We start from the raw sequence: 15,730 nt of genomic DNA on the forward strand, positions 1-15,730 counted from the left end.
GATAATTATACTGATGACAGTGAAGGGAGAAACCAAAAAACAAACACAGCATAAGCAAAACTCAAATTATTTATTATTATCACTCTAACACCTCCTGTAAGTTTAAAAGCCTGGTACTGACCAGAGTTTTCATCTATTATGAGGCTGTGTGTAGATTTTTCTGTTTATTGTTAACACCTCAGTTTTCAGTTCCCCTTAGTGGTTTACACGGATTCTTTGTCACCTCCAGAGGTGCTTTGCATGTTGCTTATGAACTTTCTCGTCTAAGCGTAGACAACATGTATAAGTGCACCAGAGGGACATCATGTGTACACCTCCTAGGCTTTGCCTACCTTTACAATGGTTTGAACCCAACACTCCATGCGTGGAGCTTTGTTTTCAGTTATAGGAATACACTAGGCTCTTTCAGACTTCTGTTCACTTTTCAGGAATGATCTGAAAAACTTGGTGAAAACTGACCCATGTCAGAAGCCTCTGATCAGAAATCAGCTCCACATTGAGAGCATTGCTTCCCTTCCCAGACAGAGTCACCCATGCCTTCCCATGGCCCCACTCTACCCCTTATACACATCTACCATGATGCCTGTAGTACTTCTATGCATTTATTTCTTAGACATTTATCTTTTTTTAAGTGGTCTGTAATAGCGGTCCCCAACCTTTTTGGCACCAGGGACCGGTTCCGTGAAAGACAATTTTTCCATGAACAGGGGCCGGGTGGGGTGCGGGAATGCTTCAGGCGGCAATGCGAGTGATGGGGAGTGGCAGATGAAGCTTCGCTCGCTTGCCCACCGCTCACCTCCTGCTGTGCTGCTAATACCGGCCCGAGGCCCAAGGGTTGCGGACCCCTGGTCTGTAAGACTTACACCAAGGGCCATGTGAACCACTGTCACTCTATGTCCTCATACAGAGAGTTAGGAAACGCTGAATTAGATAACTATTAATAACATGGCCTAAGAAATTGATTAGATACATAGAAAAGGGTCCAGGTTGAATTCCGGGGGAGTGGGAGGGTCTGAGACCAGGAGATGGAGTGAAGGTGAGTGAATGGGACATAGAAGTTGGAACTTATCCAATGACCATCCCCACCCCACATAAACTACAAAGACATATAAAATATATATATATATATTTTTTTTTTCTTTTCTATAAATACATTTGGAAGGTGGCTCCCAAGCCACTCTAACCCATTAACCCCTGTCCCTATTAATCTTTTCTAAATAAAAAGGATGTTGCTGATGCCCAGTAATGTGGTGGGTAAACAGCTGTCTGGACTAGCCATTATCAGTCTAGTTCAAAGTAAAAGCTCTTCCTGGGGCCAGAAAGCAGGATTTTTAGAGGGCCCCAGTGGGCAAGGAGGCAGGTGGCCAAGAATCAAACAAGGCAAAACAGACGTGTGCAGTAGTCATAATCATGCTAGTAAGAACTAAGTGCCTCAGCGAAGCATGTACAGGAGTTGGAGGGGGAAGGAGAGGCCTTCAAAACTTTTATGTCTGAGCACTCACTCCTGGTTTGAGAAACACAATAAAATGTCTGCCTGGGTAGTCATTATCAGGTAGATAGGACGCTGGGCTGGGCTAGGAGGTGGAAGGAGCCTCCCTGCCCCTCAAGAGTTCCTGACCAGTAAGGAGTCCTCCATGCTCTCTGAGGGGGTGGGGGATCCAAAGATCTTGGCAAGAAGCCCTCTGTTGGAGCGGGCCTGGTCCTGAGCGTTAGCCAGGCGAGCCCGTTCACGTCCTCCTGGCCGAGCTGCCTTCCGGGCCCTCAGCTCCTGCTCAGTAGGACGCTGGGCAAAGGCCCAGGAGACGTTCGGGCGGGTAGAGTCCCCATCAGCGGCAAGGAAACGCTGTCCACGCTCCACACTTCGAAGATAGAAGTCAGTCTCACGCTTGGCCTGGGCAACCTCAGCCCTCAGGCGCTGCCTGCGTACCTGGCGCTCAAAAGCAAGATGCTCGCTGAGGTGGGACCAGGTAAAACGGTGCAGGTACTGCGGAAGGGAAAACAAGAAAAGATCTGAGTAGGGCAGATCTGGGATGGAGAGGAGATGGGGGGCCAGGGCCAACAAGAGGTGACAGGGGTGCGCCGGCTGGGGCTGGGAAGACGGGAGGCTGAGCGATGCGGCAGACAAGCCGATCCCCTCACCCTGAGGTTCCACAGGTCATAACGGAAGGGGCTGCGCCTGCGGGAGCCCATGGGCGTGTTGTGAAGACTGGCCGCCACACGCTTGGCTACTCGCTTGTCCCGGAACTCCACCCAGCCCTCGGTGTAGTCCTTGCTGTACTTGGACCGCTTTTTTCCTCCCGCAGCGGGGGCTGCCGCTGCCTTCTTCTTGCGCCTCACGAACCCGTCTGCGAAGCAAAGACAGAGCAGTGGTCAAGGAGGCCAATACAGCACCCACTCAACTGCACCTCCCATTCGCCGAATTCTCCAAACCTTCCCTCAGGCCAGAGTCCCACCTCAAGGTCTTTGCCCGGAAGCGGATAACTGCAAAGTCCACCCTTTTCCCCTTGTCTAACTCAATCCTTTCCTCAAATGTTAACTCCTTTATCAGGTCTGCCCTAAACGCTCTCTTTAAAACCCGCACAAGCCCCCAACCCCAATTCCAATTACTGTCTGTATGCGAGCTGGGGGCGACCGATCATAAACCTTCTCTTGACCTGGGCCGCGATGACAAAGAGATACGTTCGGTTTTGTGGAAAAACCACTGAGATTTTAATTCAGGCTGTACCCACTTAACAAACTGGTAAATTCGGCTCAGGAAAGAAGGGTGGGCGGAGCCGAAATTAAAATCCAATAATTAGCTATCCGAGAACTAAGGCTCAGCGAGGTATATACTGCGCTATCCACATCCCATCGCCGCCTCCTAAGAGACATGCACGCTACCGATTTACCAAAGAAGCCGGACGCGGGTCCCCGGATCCGTCAGCGCCTCGGACCAGGGCAGCTGAGGCAACAGAACACGCATTGCGTGCTCACTGCCAGCGAGCATCACCTTCCTACCCTCACCGCTAAGGCCTGAGCACTTACCTTCCGGCTGGAAAAAAACGCGCCCGACCTCGCCGTAGGCGCTGAGAAGGTTCCGTACGTGCAAAGGCCTAAAGCGGGGCGGTATGTGGCCCAGGTACACAATACCTGGCACTACCCGTTTCTTGCTGTCGCCAGCCGCCCCTTCGGATTCCTCCTGTTCCTCCTCTGCCTCTGATTTCTGGTCACTCCCTTCCAGAGGCTCCAGCTCAGCGGCTCCCTTCTCGGATTCCTCTGCCTCCATGCTTGCGGATAGGTAAAGCAAGGGCAGCCGTAAAGGCGCCGCGCCTCTGACGCGCACCGTGTGCGACGGCCTGTGTCGAGGGGGCGGTGTCGGTCCGGGTGACGACAAAGGAAAGGACAAGGTTGGGCGGTGCCCGCGAGTCTAGGCCTAGAGAAGAGGGCGGAAGTGGGCCCCGCGTCTGCCGGGAGATTCAAAGCGTGAGAGAACTTGAGCTGAAGAGGCAGAACCGGAGAGGTAGAGCCGCAAGTATAACTTACCCTATAGCACTCCTCGGTGAGATGCAAAAGGACGGGATGAGGCAGGCTCTTCCGGAAATTTTGGAGAACTATTTTGGGAGTGAGGGGAGGTTTCTTTGTGTTCCAGCGGTCAAAATAGCATTTTACCCAATGGACTCGGGTGAGACTCAGGTTGGGGGATGACTCAACTTTTAAAGCTTACTTAAATTTCAATTTTTTAATTAATTAAGTTTGAAATTTTAATTTTTCAAAATTTAACTTAGAGATTTAAATATTTTAAATTGAAGTTTTGAAAATGTGAAAATGTAATTTAAGTTTGTAAATATAAGTTTTGGAAATTTAGTTGAGATTTAATTTTTGAAAATTTCATCTGTGACCTTTTCATTTAGTTAAAAAAAATTTAGTTTAAAATATTAATTTAAATTTTGATTTTGTGAATAAAATGTCTAAAAATTTTTAATGTTTGACAATTATTTCTTTTTAAAACTTATTTGGCGCCTGTTTTACATTTGTGTTGATGCATGGATTCGTATTTATACTTATGTTACAAATACCTATTGTCAAATGTATACGTGGCCCTGATTTAGGCGACTGCCTGTACCGCGAGCTTTATTCTCTCCAGGACTTGTTTTCACAGTGTTGGGGTCCAGGGTAGGCCACCCAAAAATATGCCTCAATGGCGTACTCGTTATTTTGAATTAAAGGTACCGAAGAAATGGTCACCACAAGAGGACACTCTGACTCACCTTCTGTCTCGCTGAAGCAACCTTTGTTGACAGGCTCCTGGGCGTACTTGAGGATCGCTTGTTTGTTTATACACTCATTTCTACAAGATATGAGCACAAATGACTGTTCACTGTTCAATTTTTCTATCATGTCCAGGCCTGCAGTGTCAATGACCACCTTTCAAAAAGGGGAAGTCCTTCGAGCCGGATTCGAACCAGCGACCTAAGGATGACTGGTAATTAGACATCTACAGTCCTCCGCGCTACCAGCTGAGCTATCGAAGGCCCTTTGAGTGAACACTTTTAGACTACTTTAAATAATCTTTACCTCAATCCTGTAGTTTTGTTTTGACTGACTATAAGTTTATTTCAAAACTAGAAGCAAACATGGAAGGTGCTAGAAATATTCTAAAACTGATATGGGTAGTGATTATAGGAGTATACTAAAAAATTAATGCCCTTGAACAATAAGGAGTTGTGCTTTAATTCATTATCCTGCTCCCTTGGATACAATACAGATAGGACCATCACGCTTGACACTCCTGCTGTTTCATCAGCTTAGCGCCTCCTCTCTCAATCAGAAGTGAGCCATAAATGAAAGGGTTTTCCTAAATGGGTTGAAGAGGGAGCTATTATCTTGAAACAGAGCTACTGTCCAGTTTATTCTTTTGTACCTGAAGGAGTTCACTCACTCTACGTGTATGTTTGATTTGTTTCGGTCTACAATTTTCAAAATTCTTGTCCTTCGAGCCGGATTCGAACCAGCGACCTAAGGATATCTAGGTGTTCTAGGCTACAGTCCTCCGCTCTACCAACTGAGCTATCGAAGGACCTCTCGTGACTATTTTTTTTAGAATCCCTATCCTAATGTCTATCCAGATGGTTTCCACTTTGATAATATTCATATTCACTTTTGAAAGTATAATCAAATTTAAGCAGTCTTTTAAGACACTGAATGGGCTCTATGTCATGATCTGGGTAGTTGGTTTCCTGGGTTTAATAAACATGTAAAATCCATTGAGTTGTACATTTAAGACGTTAGGATATTGTTCTGTGTATATCTCAAAACAAAAACCCTACCGGTATCCCATGTCCTCCTCCCTAAGTATTATATACCTGGGGTGAATTCCCTGTATTACGCCCGATTTCCTGCTGTCCCCTCTAATTACTTTCTCCTTTTTCTCTCAGAAGTGTCTAGGTTGGCTCAATAAATGATATAATTACGCAAACACAGACATTTGGGTTGAAGAGGATCCCAAAGTTGTGAACAGAGCAATATCCAGTGCATTTTTGTATCATTGTGATTCTCCTTTCTGAAAAATCTAATGGGAAATCGTGTGTATTCCTAGCTCTAATGATGAAATATGTGGAGTGTGTGTGTGAATTTTCTTACTTGGATAAATAATTTGGGTGATTCATATTATATTGCATAATTATTGTGGAGCAATTAAAGTGAAACAAAAACCCCTAAAAAATTTAAATGCAAATATATTCTTTTTTCAAAGAAAATCATCAAACATCGAGGTTCAACAGAGATTGCCTTACACTTGTGCCTAAAGCAGAAATAGACACAAATGGAGAATACACTAAATTATCTGGAGAGAAAAGGCTTTCTTTGGAAATATGCTTAAGGAAAAGATTAAGTGTATTTCTCTATAAAATATCTGTGCTTATTTCTACAAATTTATACAAAACTATTATTTCTACAAAATGATATTGTTAAAAAAAATTCCATTTTTTTTTTTTTTTCAAATGGCAATTGCCAATGCATTCTATTAGGGGCACTGAGAGGACATAGTCAATATTGAACTCAGTAATTAAATCCCTTTCCATGACAAACTAAGAAAATATCATCTAGCAACTTTCAGTGTTCCTGACCTAATAGAGAATTAGCAGTGGGAGAAGAGAGATTGTAGGACGTGGAGTTTCTCTTTCACTGTCAAGTGTCCTCCTATCTGTGCCTTGAATACAAGGTGGAAAATAGCAGAGATGCCAACAAGTGTAAAATTTCAGCATGGTGCTGGATTCAATTGCTGCTACAGAATTGTCGTCTCTTGGGATGCAGAAGTCTTCCTGGGATGATACTTAGAGGAACAGGAAGCTCTCCAAAAGGAAACAGAAAAGACAAGTCCACCTTTCCTCTTCCTCCTCCAGCCTTGCATTCTCCCTCTAGCTTCCTTTTTGGCAAAGCCTAATATGGAGCCAAGCAGTAAATCAGCAGTGTGGTTTACAGAGTTCTACCTCCTTTATCACAAGGCAGATTAAAGAGGATAAGTGTCTCAGTCTGCCCTGGCTGATGTGACAAAATACCACAGACTGGGTGGCTTAAATAACAGAAATTTATTTTCTCCACAGTTCTGGAGGCTGGGATGTCCAAGATCAAGATGACAGCCATTTAATTCCCAGTGAGAGCTCTCTTCCTGACTTGAGAGAACCCTCTGGTGTTTCCCATTATGATAATAGTAATCCTATGGGATCAGGACCGCATCCTAAGGGCTGCATTAACCTTAATTACTTTCCAATTTTGAATACAGTCACATTTGGATTTTGGAAGAACACAATGCAGTCCAGAACAGTGAGCTTAAAATTGAGTCAGTAGTTTAACAACTGGGAAAACTTCCATGTGAATTTTAAGATATTATTTTTGATCTTCATTTTACCACTGTGCAAGCTAAGCTGTTGAAATTTTAATACCTAATCCAATGTTATTGGAAACTAGAACTCCCAGCTCACGGTTGAAAGCCCCCAGTTGCTCCCAGTTCACAGTCAGTCATCCCAAAGCTTAATTTATGGATCTGAGCTATGGAATTAGTCCACTTTCTTTCACTCCAGTTCCACACTTGCACCCCTAATAGAATCATGGAAAATAAATGGAGAAAAAAAATGAGTGTAGGCCAAACTGACTTCTGTAGCTGGGTAAATTCTGTCCAAGGGGAAGTAAGAAGAGAACACGCAGACGGTGGAGAGAATCAAGGCAAGGCTGACCTTGAGCCAAGTTTTGAGATGAATGGTGGGTTTCTACACACCCACTTAGAACACCTGAGTTTTGAACTCTTTTGTCTCAAATGGAGGGGGTGCAGGAAGGTGGAGGATTTCTTCCCACAGAAAGTTATTCACTTTTTTGTCAGCCCTGACTGCAATGAAAAAGAAAAGAGAAGAGCAAGCATTAAGGGCATTAAAAGGGTCCTGGAAAGGCCTGTGCAGCATGCCTGCACAGCATAGGGACATAGAGTCACTTTCTTAAGTAAGATGTTTCATCTTCTCCATTTCATCACCTTGTCCCAATTTCATTGACACTAGAAAATAACATTAACCCCCCCAAAAAAAGTTTCTAATGATGGAATTTCAGACAAAGAACCAGTTGACCGGAAGGGTCTTCACATGGCTTTCCTGCAAGTGATGGGTCTCTGGCAATGCTCAAGAGTTCTCCTGTAAAGAACTAGCTCTGTGAAGTACCGAGCACCTAGCACAGTACCTGGTACCTAGTACTCCACAGGCCCAGAAGAAAAAGAGACAACTACTACTTTCGTTTTTTTGCAAGGAATCCAGATCTAAGCATGCAGCCATGATTATATTCACTTCTCCTATTAGTGTTTATCTTAGAAAAATAACTTGTACACCCTTGATCGAAATCGGGACTACGAAGCCAGAATGAAGGGAGAAATTAACTGGGACGCACGCCCCCTCGTGACCTTGTGTCCACCGACGGTGGTTTTTGTCGATAAGAAAGGCCAGACAGAAAGCAGATCTTAGGGGACATTCGTAGGAACTCTGGAGAATCTGTTTCTGGTGCTAGCAGAATCAATTGGTGGAATATTTAGGAGTGCGGGGATTGGCAGGAACTATTGGGATGGCCAAAAGCCAAGTCTCATTGCCTGAGAAACTTGATTTGCCCTCCTGGATGTACCTACAATTTCCTTCCGGTCCCCGGTTTCCGTAGATATGATTCCAGTGTTAAACTCTTGCCCAATTTCGAAGACAGGTGTTTCTATGGATTCCACGCCCTGGTCCACCTGCACTCTGCAGTCTTTCTTCTCTCAACAGGATCCAGCACCGTAGAACAGACTATAGGTGGCGCCCCAGGGGCTGTTTGATAACACGTACTTTGTCCTATTGTCTAACGCCAGCTAGAAAGCAAGGTGGCCGCGAGTTCTGAATTACATTCGGATATTAAAGTATGGGAGGCAGAAGAATTTAGCAGCGGGGGGAATTAGCTCAAGTGGTAGAGCGCTCGCTTAGCATGCGAGAGGTAGCGGGATCGATGCCCGTATTCTCCAGCTTTATGTTCCGCCTGTTGTTTGGCCTTTGTTTCCATGCTTCTGTAAATAAACACCTTGCTACAACGTTACCACATAAGGGCCCACTTCCTAATTGATGGCTGCTCCCTTGTCTCCAGTGAGAGGATAGGGAAGGTTGGGCTCTTTGAGATTTCTCTAGCCTTTTGAAGATTTGAATATTGGTCTCTGCCAGGTGGATTTACAAATCTACACTTGAATTATTTATGCATTAATATTACATTTTTATTCTCAGAATCTATTTCCCACATGTATGACCTATTGAGGGCCACCTCAAGTTCTTACAACTGGAACAAATAATTTCCATTTCTTAATGAAATTTTGAAGAGTCAAAAATATGTAGGTATGTTTGAGGTTTGGTTTTTTTACATTCACTCGTCCTCTTTTGGAGTCATCTGGCTGTTTCTACGGGGATGGTGGGGCCTCTACTGCCAATTGATACTGGAATATTGCAGAATATGGCCCAATTATGGGAGGGAAATTGCAGTGGAGAACTTGTTTGGGTTGGAATCTATGGTGCGTTGGTGAGAAGCTCAGTCCAGGACTATCTAATAAAATTTGCAACCAAGGCCCACATTATCTTTGAAAATTGGACAATTTTTCTTGTTTACTCTTTTGCCCTCGAGTCGCTTTCAAAGAGCAAGGGAGCTACCAGTTTAGACCAAAGTGGGTAGAAAATTCTATCAATTTTCCCCTTGTCTATTATTTTTAATTCTAAATTTTTTCTCTTCTGCAGTGGTTCTCAAACCTTGCAACACATTAAAATCACCTGGGAGCTTTTAAAACTACCAATGCCTGGGTCCCACCTTCAAAGTGGCGCAACTAAAGGCGCTTTGTTAAATAGTCCCAGGTGATTCTGACATCCACCCACTTTTCTGCGCCAGGGTTGAGAATCACCTTTACATAATTAAACGGAGAAGGGGGAGTAGTGCCCCAGGGTCTGTGGGCGACTGCCAGTAGTTGCGCGTCCACCTGGGAAAAAAACAAAAAAAACCTTCGGAGAGACTCGGGACTCTAATACCACGAGAGGGCGCCCGTGCCCAACCAGTTACTAACCGTTGGTAAGCTATGTTCCTAGCAGGCCGCCCCTCCCCTAGTCTTGGGATGCCGGGTAGGGTGGCGGAGACTTGTCACTGGATCCCTTACTTAGGGGCCCACTTCTGATCCGTCTGGTTGGGTCTCGGGACTTCTTTGCGGCACGGGCCCTTTATGAACTATGGGCCTGAAGTTTGATCGCGTATTAGTAATTATTACAGAGAATAATAATTTAAAAAATTAGATTCGTTGCACACTGAGATTAGTCTTAAAAAGATGCACAGCAAGGATATACATAGCTGAGATAGACCTTTTTAAGGGTGAGGGTGAAAAAAAAACCCACACAGAAAACGTAAACTCCTTCGAGCCGGATTCGAACCAGCGACCTAAGGATACCTAAGGTAGGGATTAGTTAATTACAGTCCTCCGCTCTACCAACTGAGCTATCGAAGGAATCACAGTGGCTGTTCACCCACAGAGCATGCCATCTCTGCGTGAGGTTGGAGAGCCATTGCTGCTTATTGTTTTATTCACCAGTGCTGTTGATTAGGTCTGCTCGAGTGGCCTCCACGTTGTTTTGTAACCCAGCACTCCTTCACAGGACCACTGCCCTGGACCAAGGAGAAAACGGTAGCACCCACTGGTTTGCAAAAAAGAAAATAAAATAATGAGGTATGAGGAACTGACAAAAATTTACCAATGAGTGTCTTTTACTGTGATGAATGAATTTAAATAAGCAATCTTAGATAGAATTTGAAGTACTTTAATCTGCAATTTTAACAGATAATTAACAGAAGGAGGAGGAGGAAGAAAACAAGCACAGGGTTAAACTCTTCAAAACCATACTAAGACGTTCTTAATTGACACTTAGTCCCTGTAGATAAACCAGACGAACACACTAATTCTAAACTCAGAAAAAAACTGTCGATGGGACGCTAAAATATTTTTAAAATTATCTTAACAAGGTAGAAAGTAATGTCATTCAAACACTAATTTTACAAAATGTAAGTCTAGTCTAATTTTCTGTGACAGTCTGAAGCTCAGAATGGCTATTACTCTCATGTAAGTGAAATCCACTTGAGGTGGCAACCGACGTCAGGAATCTTTGTTCTTCACGTTCCACTAAAAATCATTACATTGTCATACAGTGGAGCCATACACATAGGACAAACGATCCCCCTTGTGCAAGTGGAACATTGAGACCAGTGTTCACTCCTCTATGGCACAAGATTTTCTTTTTCTGAATTGGAATTAAAAGCAAGTTGCTAATCACTTAATTTAGCCATTTAGCTCCTCAAGTCTTCATGAAACATCTGTTTTGAGGAGGCTAGTCTGAATAAATTAAATATAAAATTTTATCTCCTCCCCAACTCCAATTGACTAAGTTATCCTATTTTATAAATGTATTTAGTACTATCCATTTTGTAAAAATACGCTTTTACAAAAAGGATCCATTCCTTCCTTCCTTTTCTCCCACTCCACATTATAGAAGATTCAGACAGAGAGAAAGCTAGACAGGCCTTATGGAGCCTTGAGAAAAGAACAAGCAGCAGATTTGAGGGATTCTGAGGAGTGTGTGTGTATGTGAATAACTTGAATTCTTGTAGGTCAAGAATCACGTCTGGTTCTTCCATATATATCTAGCCTTCTTTTCCATATATTTACACAATAAAATATAACTGTGAAAATATAAGAAGCAGGAAAGTTTTGGTGTTCCTTTCTTTTTCGCCTTCCTCAGTATTCTTACATGCAGGTGGGGGATGAATTTCGAATCCTACCACAATAGGGAAGAACAAATATGACTCCATACTGGATATGTTTCTTTTTCTTTAACCTTTGCATTCTATTAGTTTTGCTATAAATTAATCACTAGAGGGACGTTGCCTAAGCCTTCAAGTATACATAATGGCCCGTCTCTTGGAACCCTGCCTCCCATGCCTCAGGGGTTAAGCTAAAAATACCCTTGCTTAGCTCCCTGGGAAACATCCTGACCTACCCTCCCGGTGAAAGGCTGCAGGAAAGAAGAAATTAACATATCCCCTCCGGTGCCTGGCCGGAACCAGGAAATATTTGCAACACCTTATCACCTTTTTTACTTTATCTCCTCACCTCCCCCTCTTTTTTCCATAAAAGAAACTAGCATCCAAACCCAGGCAAGATGGTTCTTGAGGACGTTTGTCTTCCATCTTCTCGGTCCGCCGGCCTTGCCCCAATACTGTAACAGGGAAGAGCAAAATCTGACTGCAATGTTGGATCTGTTTCTTTTACTTTGACCTTTGCTTTTCATTGCTTTTGTTCGGTCTATAGCTATAGGCATACATAATGGCCTGCCTCGGGGAACCCTGCCCCTCTGCCTGAATGTTAAATTAAAGTGCCTTTGTTCAGCCCACAGGGAAACACCCTGACCCTGCGCACCTGTGAATGGCTGCAGAAAAGCAGAAATTAACGCCTCTCCTCCCCGAGGATGGCCTAAACCCGGAGGTATTTTGCAAGACTTAAGGCCTTTTTACTTTACTTCCTCATCCCCTCCCTTTCTCTGTACTATAAAAGAAACTAGCGTCCAGCCCCTGATAAGATGGTACTCCGGGACGCTTAGATCACTATGTTATCTGATGCCTGGCTTTCCGAATAAAGTCACTATTCCGTGCCCCCAAAACTTGTCTCTCAATTTATTGACCTGTCATGCGGCAAGCAGTGCGAACTTGAACTCGGTAACATATACACAACAGTGACCTTTAATATTAACAAACATGCATTGAGCACTGACTATTCCAATCACCATGCTAAGTGCTGGGAACACACAAAGGCAAATAAGATAAACTCTGTCCCCAAAAGGTGTCAAATTGAAAAGCTCAAACAGTAAGTTTGAGTCAATCATGGAGGTAAAGATTTTTAGCTTTGAAAGCTCTGACTCAAAACGCTTGGTATTTAAGTTAATGGGACCTCTCTTGTTGGTAGTTTAGACCATACTATATAATAAAAGTGTATTCTACTAATGTAAACATTTATCTTTTAGAGAAAGTCCTAGGACTCTGAACTCTGGAATCAGCTGATTATGAAAATATGTTCTGGCATACATATGTTTTCCTCTTTATTTCATGTTCAAAAAATAATACTGGCTTGTTTCTGGAATGCCTGAGCTATTGTCACCTTGGGCTGCTGGTGCAGATAATACTCTTGTGTAGAATACTTCCTTTTTCCTTTACCTATGACCCCAGCTTTCCAAGTTTGCTCTGGAACAGGATTAAGCCCCTGACTTCTGTCTCTTGTTTACTCTTCTCAACTACCAAGACTTCCTGAAGCACACCTGACTATACAATTTGCCATTGATAACCTCTGAACAGACCTGTGTATTCACAAAATTGTAGTTGTGTCTGCCTTTGCTTTTCTTCCAGAGACTGTCCTCCCAAGTTCAGACCTAACTGTAGGCTAACATGTTCTTGTAGGCAGCCTCCAAATTACTGACCTGGCTTTTCTTTCATATCTGGCTCAGTCCAGTATCAGTCAAGCTCTAGTTATGAATAGAGAGTCTGTGGACTCTGCTTTCAGATTATCTGTCCTAAGGAAAAGCCACTAAGTTTTTTTTTTAGTTAATTTGATAAGATTTATTAAACAATGTTATCTATATAAAAGATTATTAAGTATCCTAAAGGCAATGCAACTAAGTTATTCTTTCAACAAATATGTGAGAGCTTACTGTGTGTCAAATTCCTGAATTCCGAAATGTCGTAGTGTGTTTTGCTTTTTTTGTCCCCCCTACTGTAGACTGAATATTGTCCCCCCCAAACTTATATGTTGAAACCTTAACACCCACCCCCCAGTGTGGCAGTATTTGGAGTAAGGAAGTAATTAAGGTTGGATTGGTGTTCTTAAAAGAAGAGACATCTGGAAGCTCACTCCCTCTTTCTTCCACTGAGGATGTGGCAAGAATGCAGCCCTCTACAAGCCAAGAAGAGAGCTGTCACCAGAAATTGAATCAGCTAGTGCCTTAATCATGGATTCCTCAGCCTCTAGAACTGCAAGAAAATAAAATTTTTCAGTTTAAGCCACGCAGTCTGTGGTATTTTGTTCTGGTAGCCCAAGCAGACTAAGACACCAGCCCCCAACCTGTGCCCTTTTTAACCACCTTTAATCAAGGACTCCTTTGCAGTTGACGTGTTATGTCTATGTTAGCTTGTGCTCAGGACCGTGCTCAGGACCAAGCTCAAGATGGCCTTGGCCTTGGAGATGTTGGCACAGGCCTTGAGTTCAGAAATGCAATTTTTAAGTATGTCAACTCAACTTTAACAATATAGCCAAAGGGCCATAAGAATGGGAAAAAGCAGTCTGTTCCAAGCAACTAAAAAATGTTTACAAACCAGAAATCCATTAAGTTAATTGACAACAGGACATGTGGCTTATTAACACCAGCAATACTTGTTCCTCTATCTAGGACATCCCTTTATAGTTTTCATCATACCAGGGAACCAAAACATTGAGCTGAGGCTGCTGGGTGATCAAGAGTTCAGGCTTTACAATAAGACTTAGGGCTTAATACCCACAACATGTAGTCTGTAAATCTTCAATGACTGTTCTCTCTAGTAAGTAGAATATTCATATGAGTCAGATACAGGGCCTCTGTTCCCTTGATTTTACTGGATAAACACTGGTAATTTCTTAACTCAGTTTCTGTCACCATCACCTATTTTTTAAAACAGTCACTCCAAGCACCTTCATTTCCTAATGCTAGACAGTTAAAATACAACTGAGAATTTAATTTTCACTTGAGTCAGTTACATTCACCCAGTAAGTAAATGACAGCCTTCTTGAAGGCACGGCCCATGTTATATGCATGTTTTCATTTTAAGTATCCAACAGGGAAAAGGTGCTTAACGAAAATACGTTCATCAATTAATTTGAAAGATGTCTTGAGACCTGGAAAACAGTCAAGGCTCAGTGTACTCTTCTAGGAAAGTTGTTTCTTGTCCATCCATTTTAAGTTGACTCATGATTCTCGGTTTCATCGTGTATGTACTGACAATACTTCCAAGTTGTAGGGAGTCTACCTAGTTTAAAACATGTGATTTCATGTGCCCAACCATAGGTGCTATTCATCTAAATAGGTAAAATATGGAATAGTTTTAAAACTGAATATAACATCACATGGAGCAAGGAATATATTAACAATATTCAGGTTCCTGAGTAAAGAAAAAAGGAAGGTTTGGATGGGGGAGGATGGAGAGTGGTAAATTGTCCTGTCTCCAGCATGCTCAGAAGTGGGCATTCTTTCAATACAATATTGATAGTTCTGGGACTCTTGGTCTCAATGGGTGTAGACAGCATTATCAGATTTTCAAAGCGACATAAATATTGTTAACATCTAACTCATTTTGCTCTGATTATACACTAGGCAACCCTTCGTATGAATTTTGCCTTCCCAAATTTGAGGGCAAATAAAAACACACTGGGCCACTTAGTTTTTTTTCTTAGTATAAATTTATAAAGCTGGTATTCTGACTTTAAAGTTATTCTTGACTAGCCTTCACACTCCCATTCAAGAGAGAATGGCAGAAATGCAATTTGGACTATAAAAAACAGGCTTAAGTCTTTTAGATTTTATTTTGTAGGCAGTTGCAACCTGTTGTGGGTTGGTTGGTTCTTTTACTTGCCGAAGGAAGGGAAGAAAGGTTGGAAATAGCACTATCTAAAAGGAGGTCCATTGTGCTGTTTAGGTGTGGTTGATCAGGAGCTGAAAGGGTGTATGAGGTAGTGGTAATAGAAAATCTGTCTCCCGTTATTACATAATGACACTTGCTTGGGCCAGAAAGTAGTCACCATTCTCAAAACTCTCCATGGACATTGCTGCTTCTGAGCCTCTGCCCATCAAACTGTTTCCTTTGTTTGGATCGTCTCCACCTTCACACTACCTTTTCCAACATCCCTGCATCCTAAACCCTTTTCGGTGGGGATAGTGCTTCAGAATCATCCCAGGAGCCTAAATGCCCTACCAGAGACCAGGTATCTCTAGTTATCCAAACAAAAGCTCTAATAAGCCGGAGAAGTGCGTTGCCGCCAGGGGGCGACGAAGCTTAACGCTGCAGGAGTCACAGAGCTGGCTGGAATACTTCAACAGAGCCAGTAAACCACAGCTGGTCACCGGGATTCCACAATTCAGTACTTTCTAAAATTTCTCGT

At 43.0% G+C, this 15,730-nt stretch overlaps 1 protein-coding gene and 1 long non-coding RNA gene across 2 annotated transcripts; one reads left to right on the forward strand and one right to left on the reverse strand.

Moving 5' to 3' along the window:
* Positions 1-594: 594 nt before the first annotated feature.
* On the reverse strand, positions 595-3,265 carry ABT1 (activator of basal transcription 1; the record flags this gene model as incomplete). The annotated part of the gene is made up of 3 exons (XM_079714015.1): positions 595-1,984; positions 2,140-2,345; positions 3,025-3,265. The coding sequence occupies 3 exons, from the start codon at positions 3,263-3,265 to the stop codon at positions 1,604-1,606; spliced, it is 828 nt and encodes a 275-aa protein (XP_079570141.1). The 3' UTR covers positions 595-1,603.
* A 120-nt stretch (positions 3,266-3,385) lies between these two features.
* LOC307058744 lies at positions 3,386-5,585 on the forward strand. Its single transcript, XR_013811104.1, has 3 exons — positions 3,386-3,499; positions 4,384-4,462; positions 5,415-5,585. It is a non-coding gene; the product is annotated as an uncharacterized lncRNA (long non-coding RNA).
* The last annotated feature ends 10,145 nt before the right edge of the window (positions 5,586-15,730 follow it).

Source organism: Hyperoodon ampullatus, assembly GCF_949752795.1.
Source record: "Hyperoodon ampullatus genome assembly, chromosome: 10".
In the NCBI taxonomy this organism is placed as follows: domain Eukaryota; kingdom Metazoa; phylum Chordata; class Mammalia; order Artiodactyla; family Ziphiidae; genus Hyperoodon; species Hyperoodon ampullatus.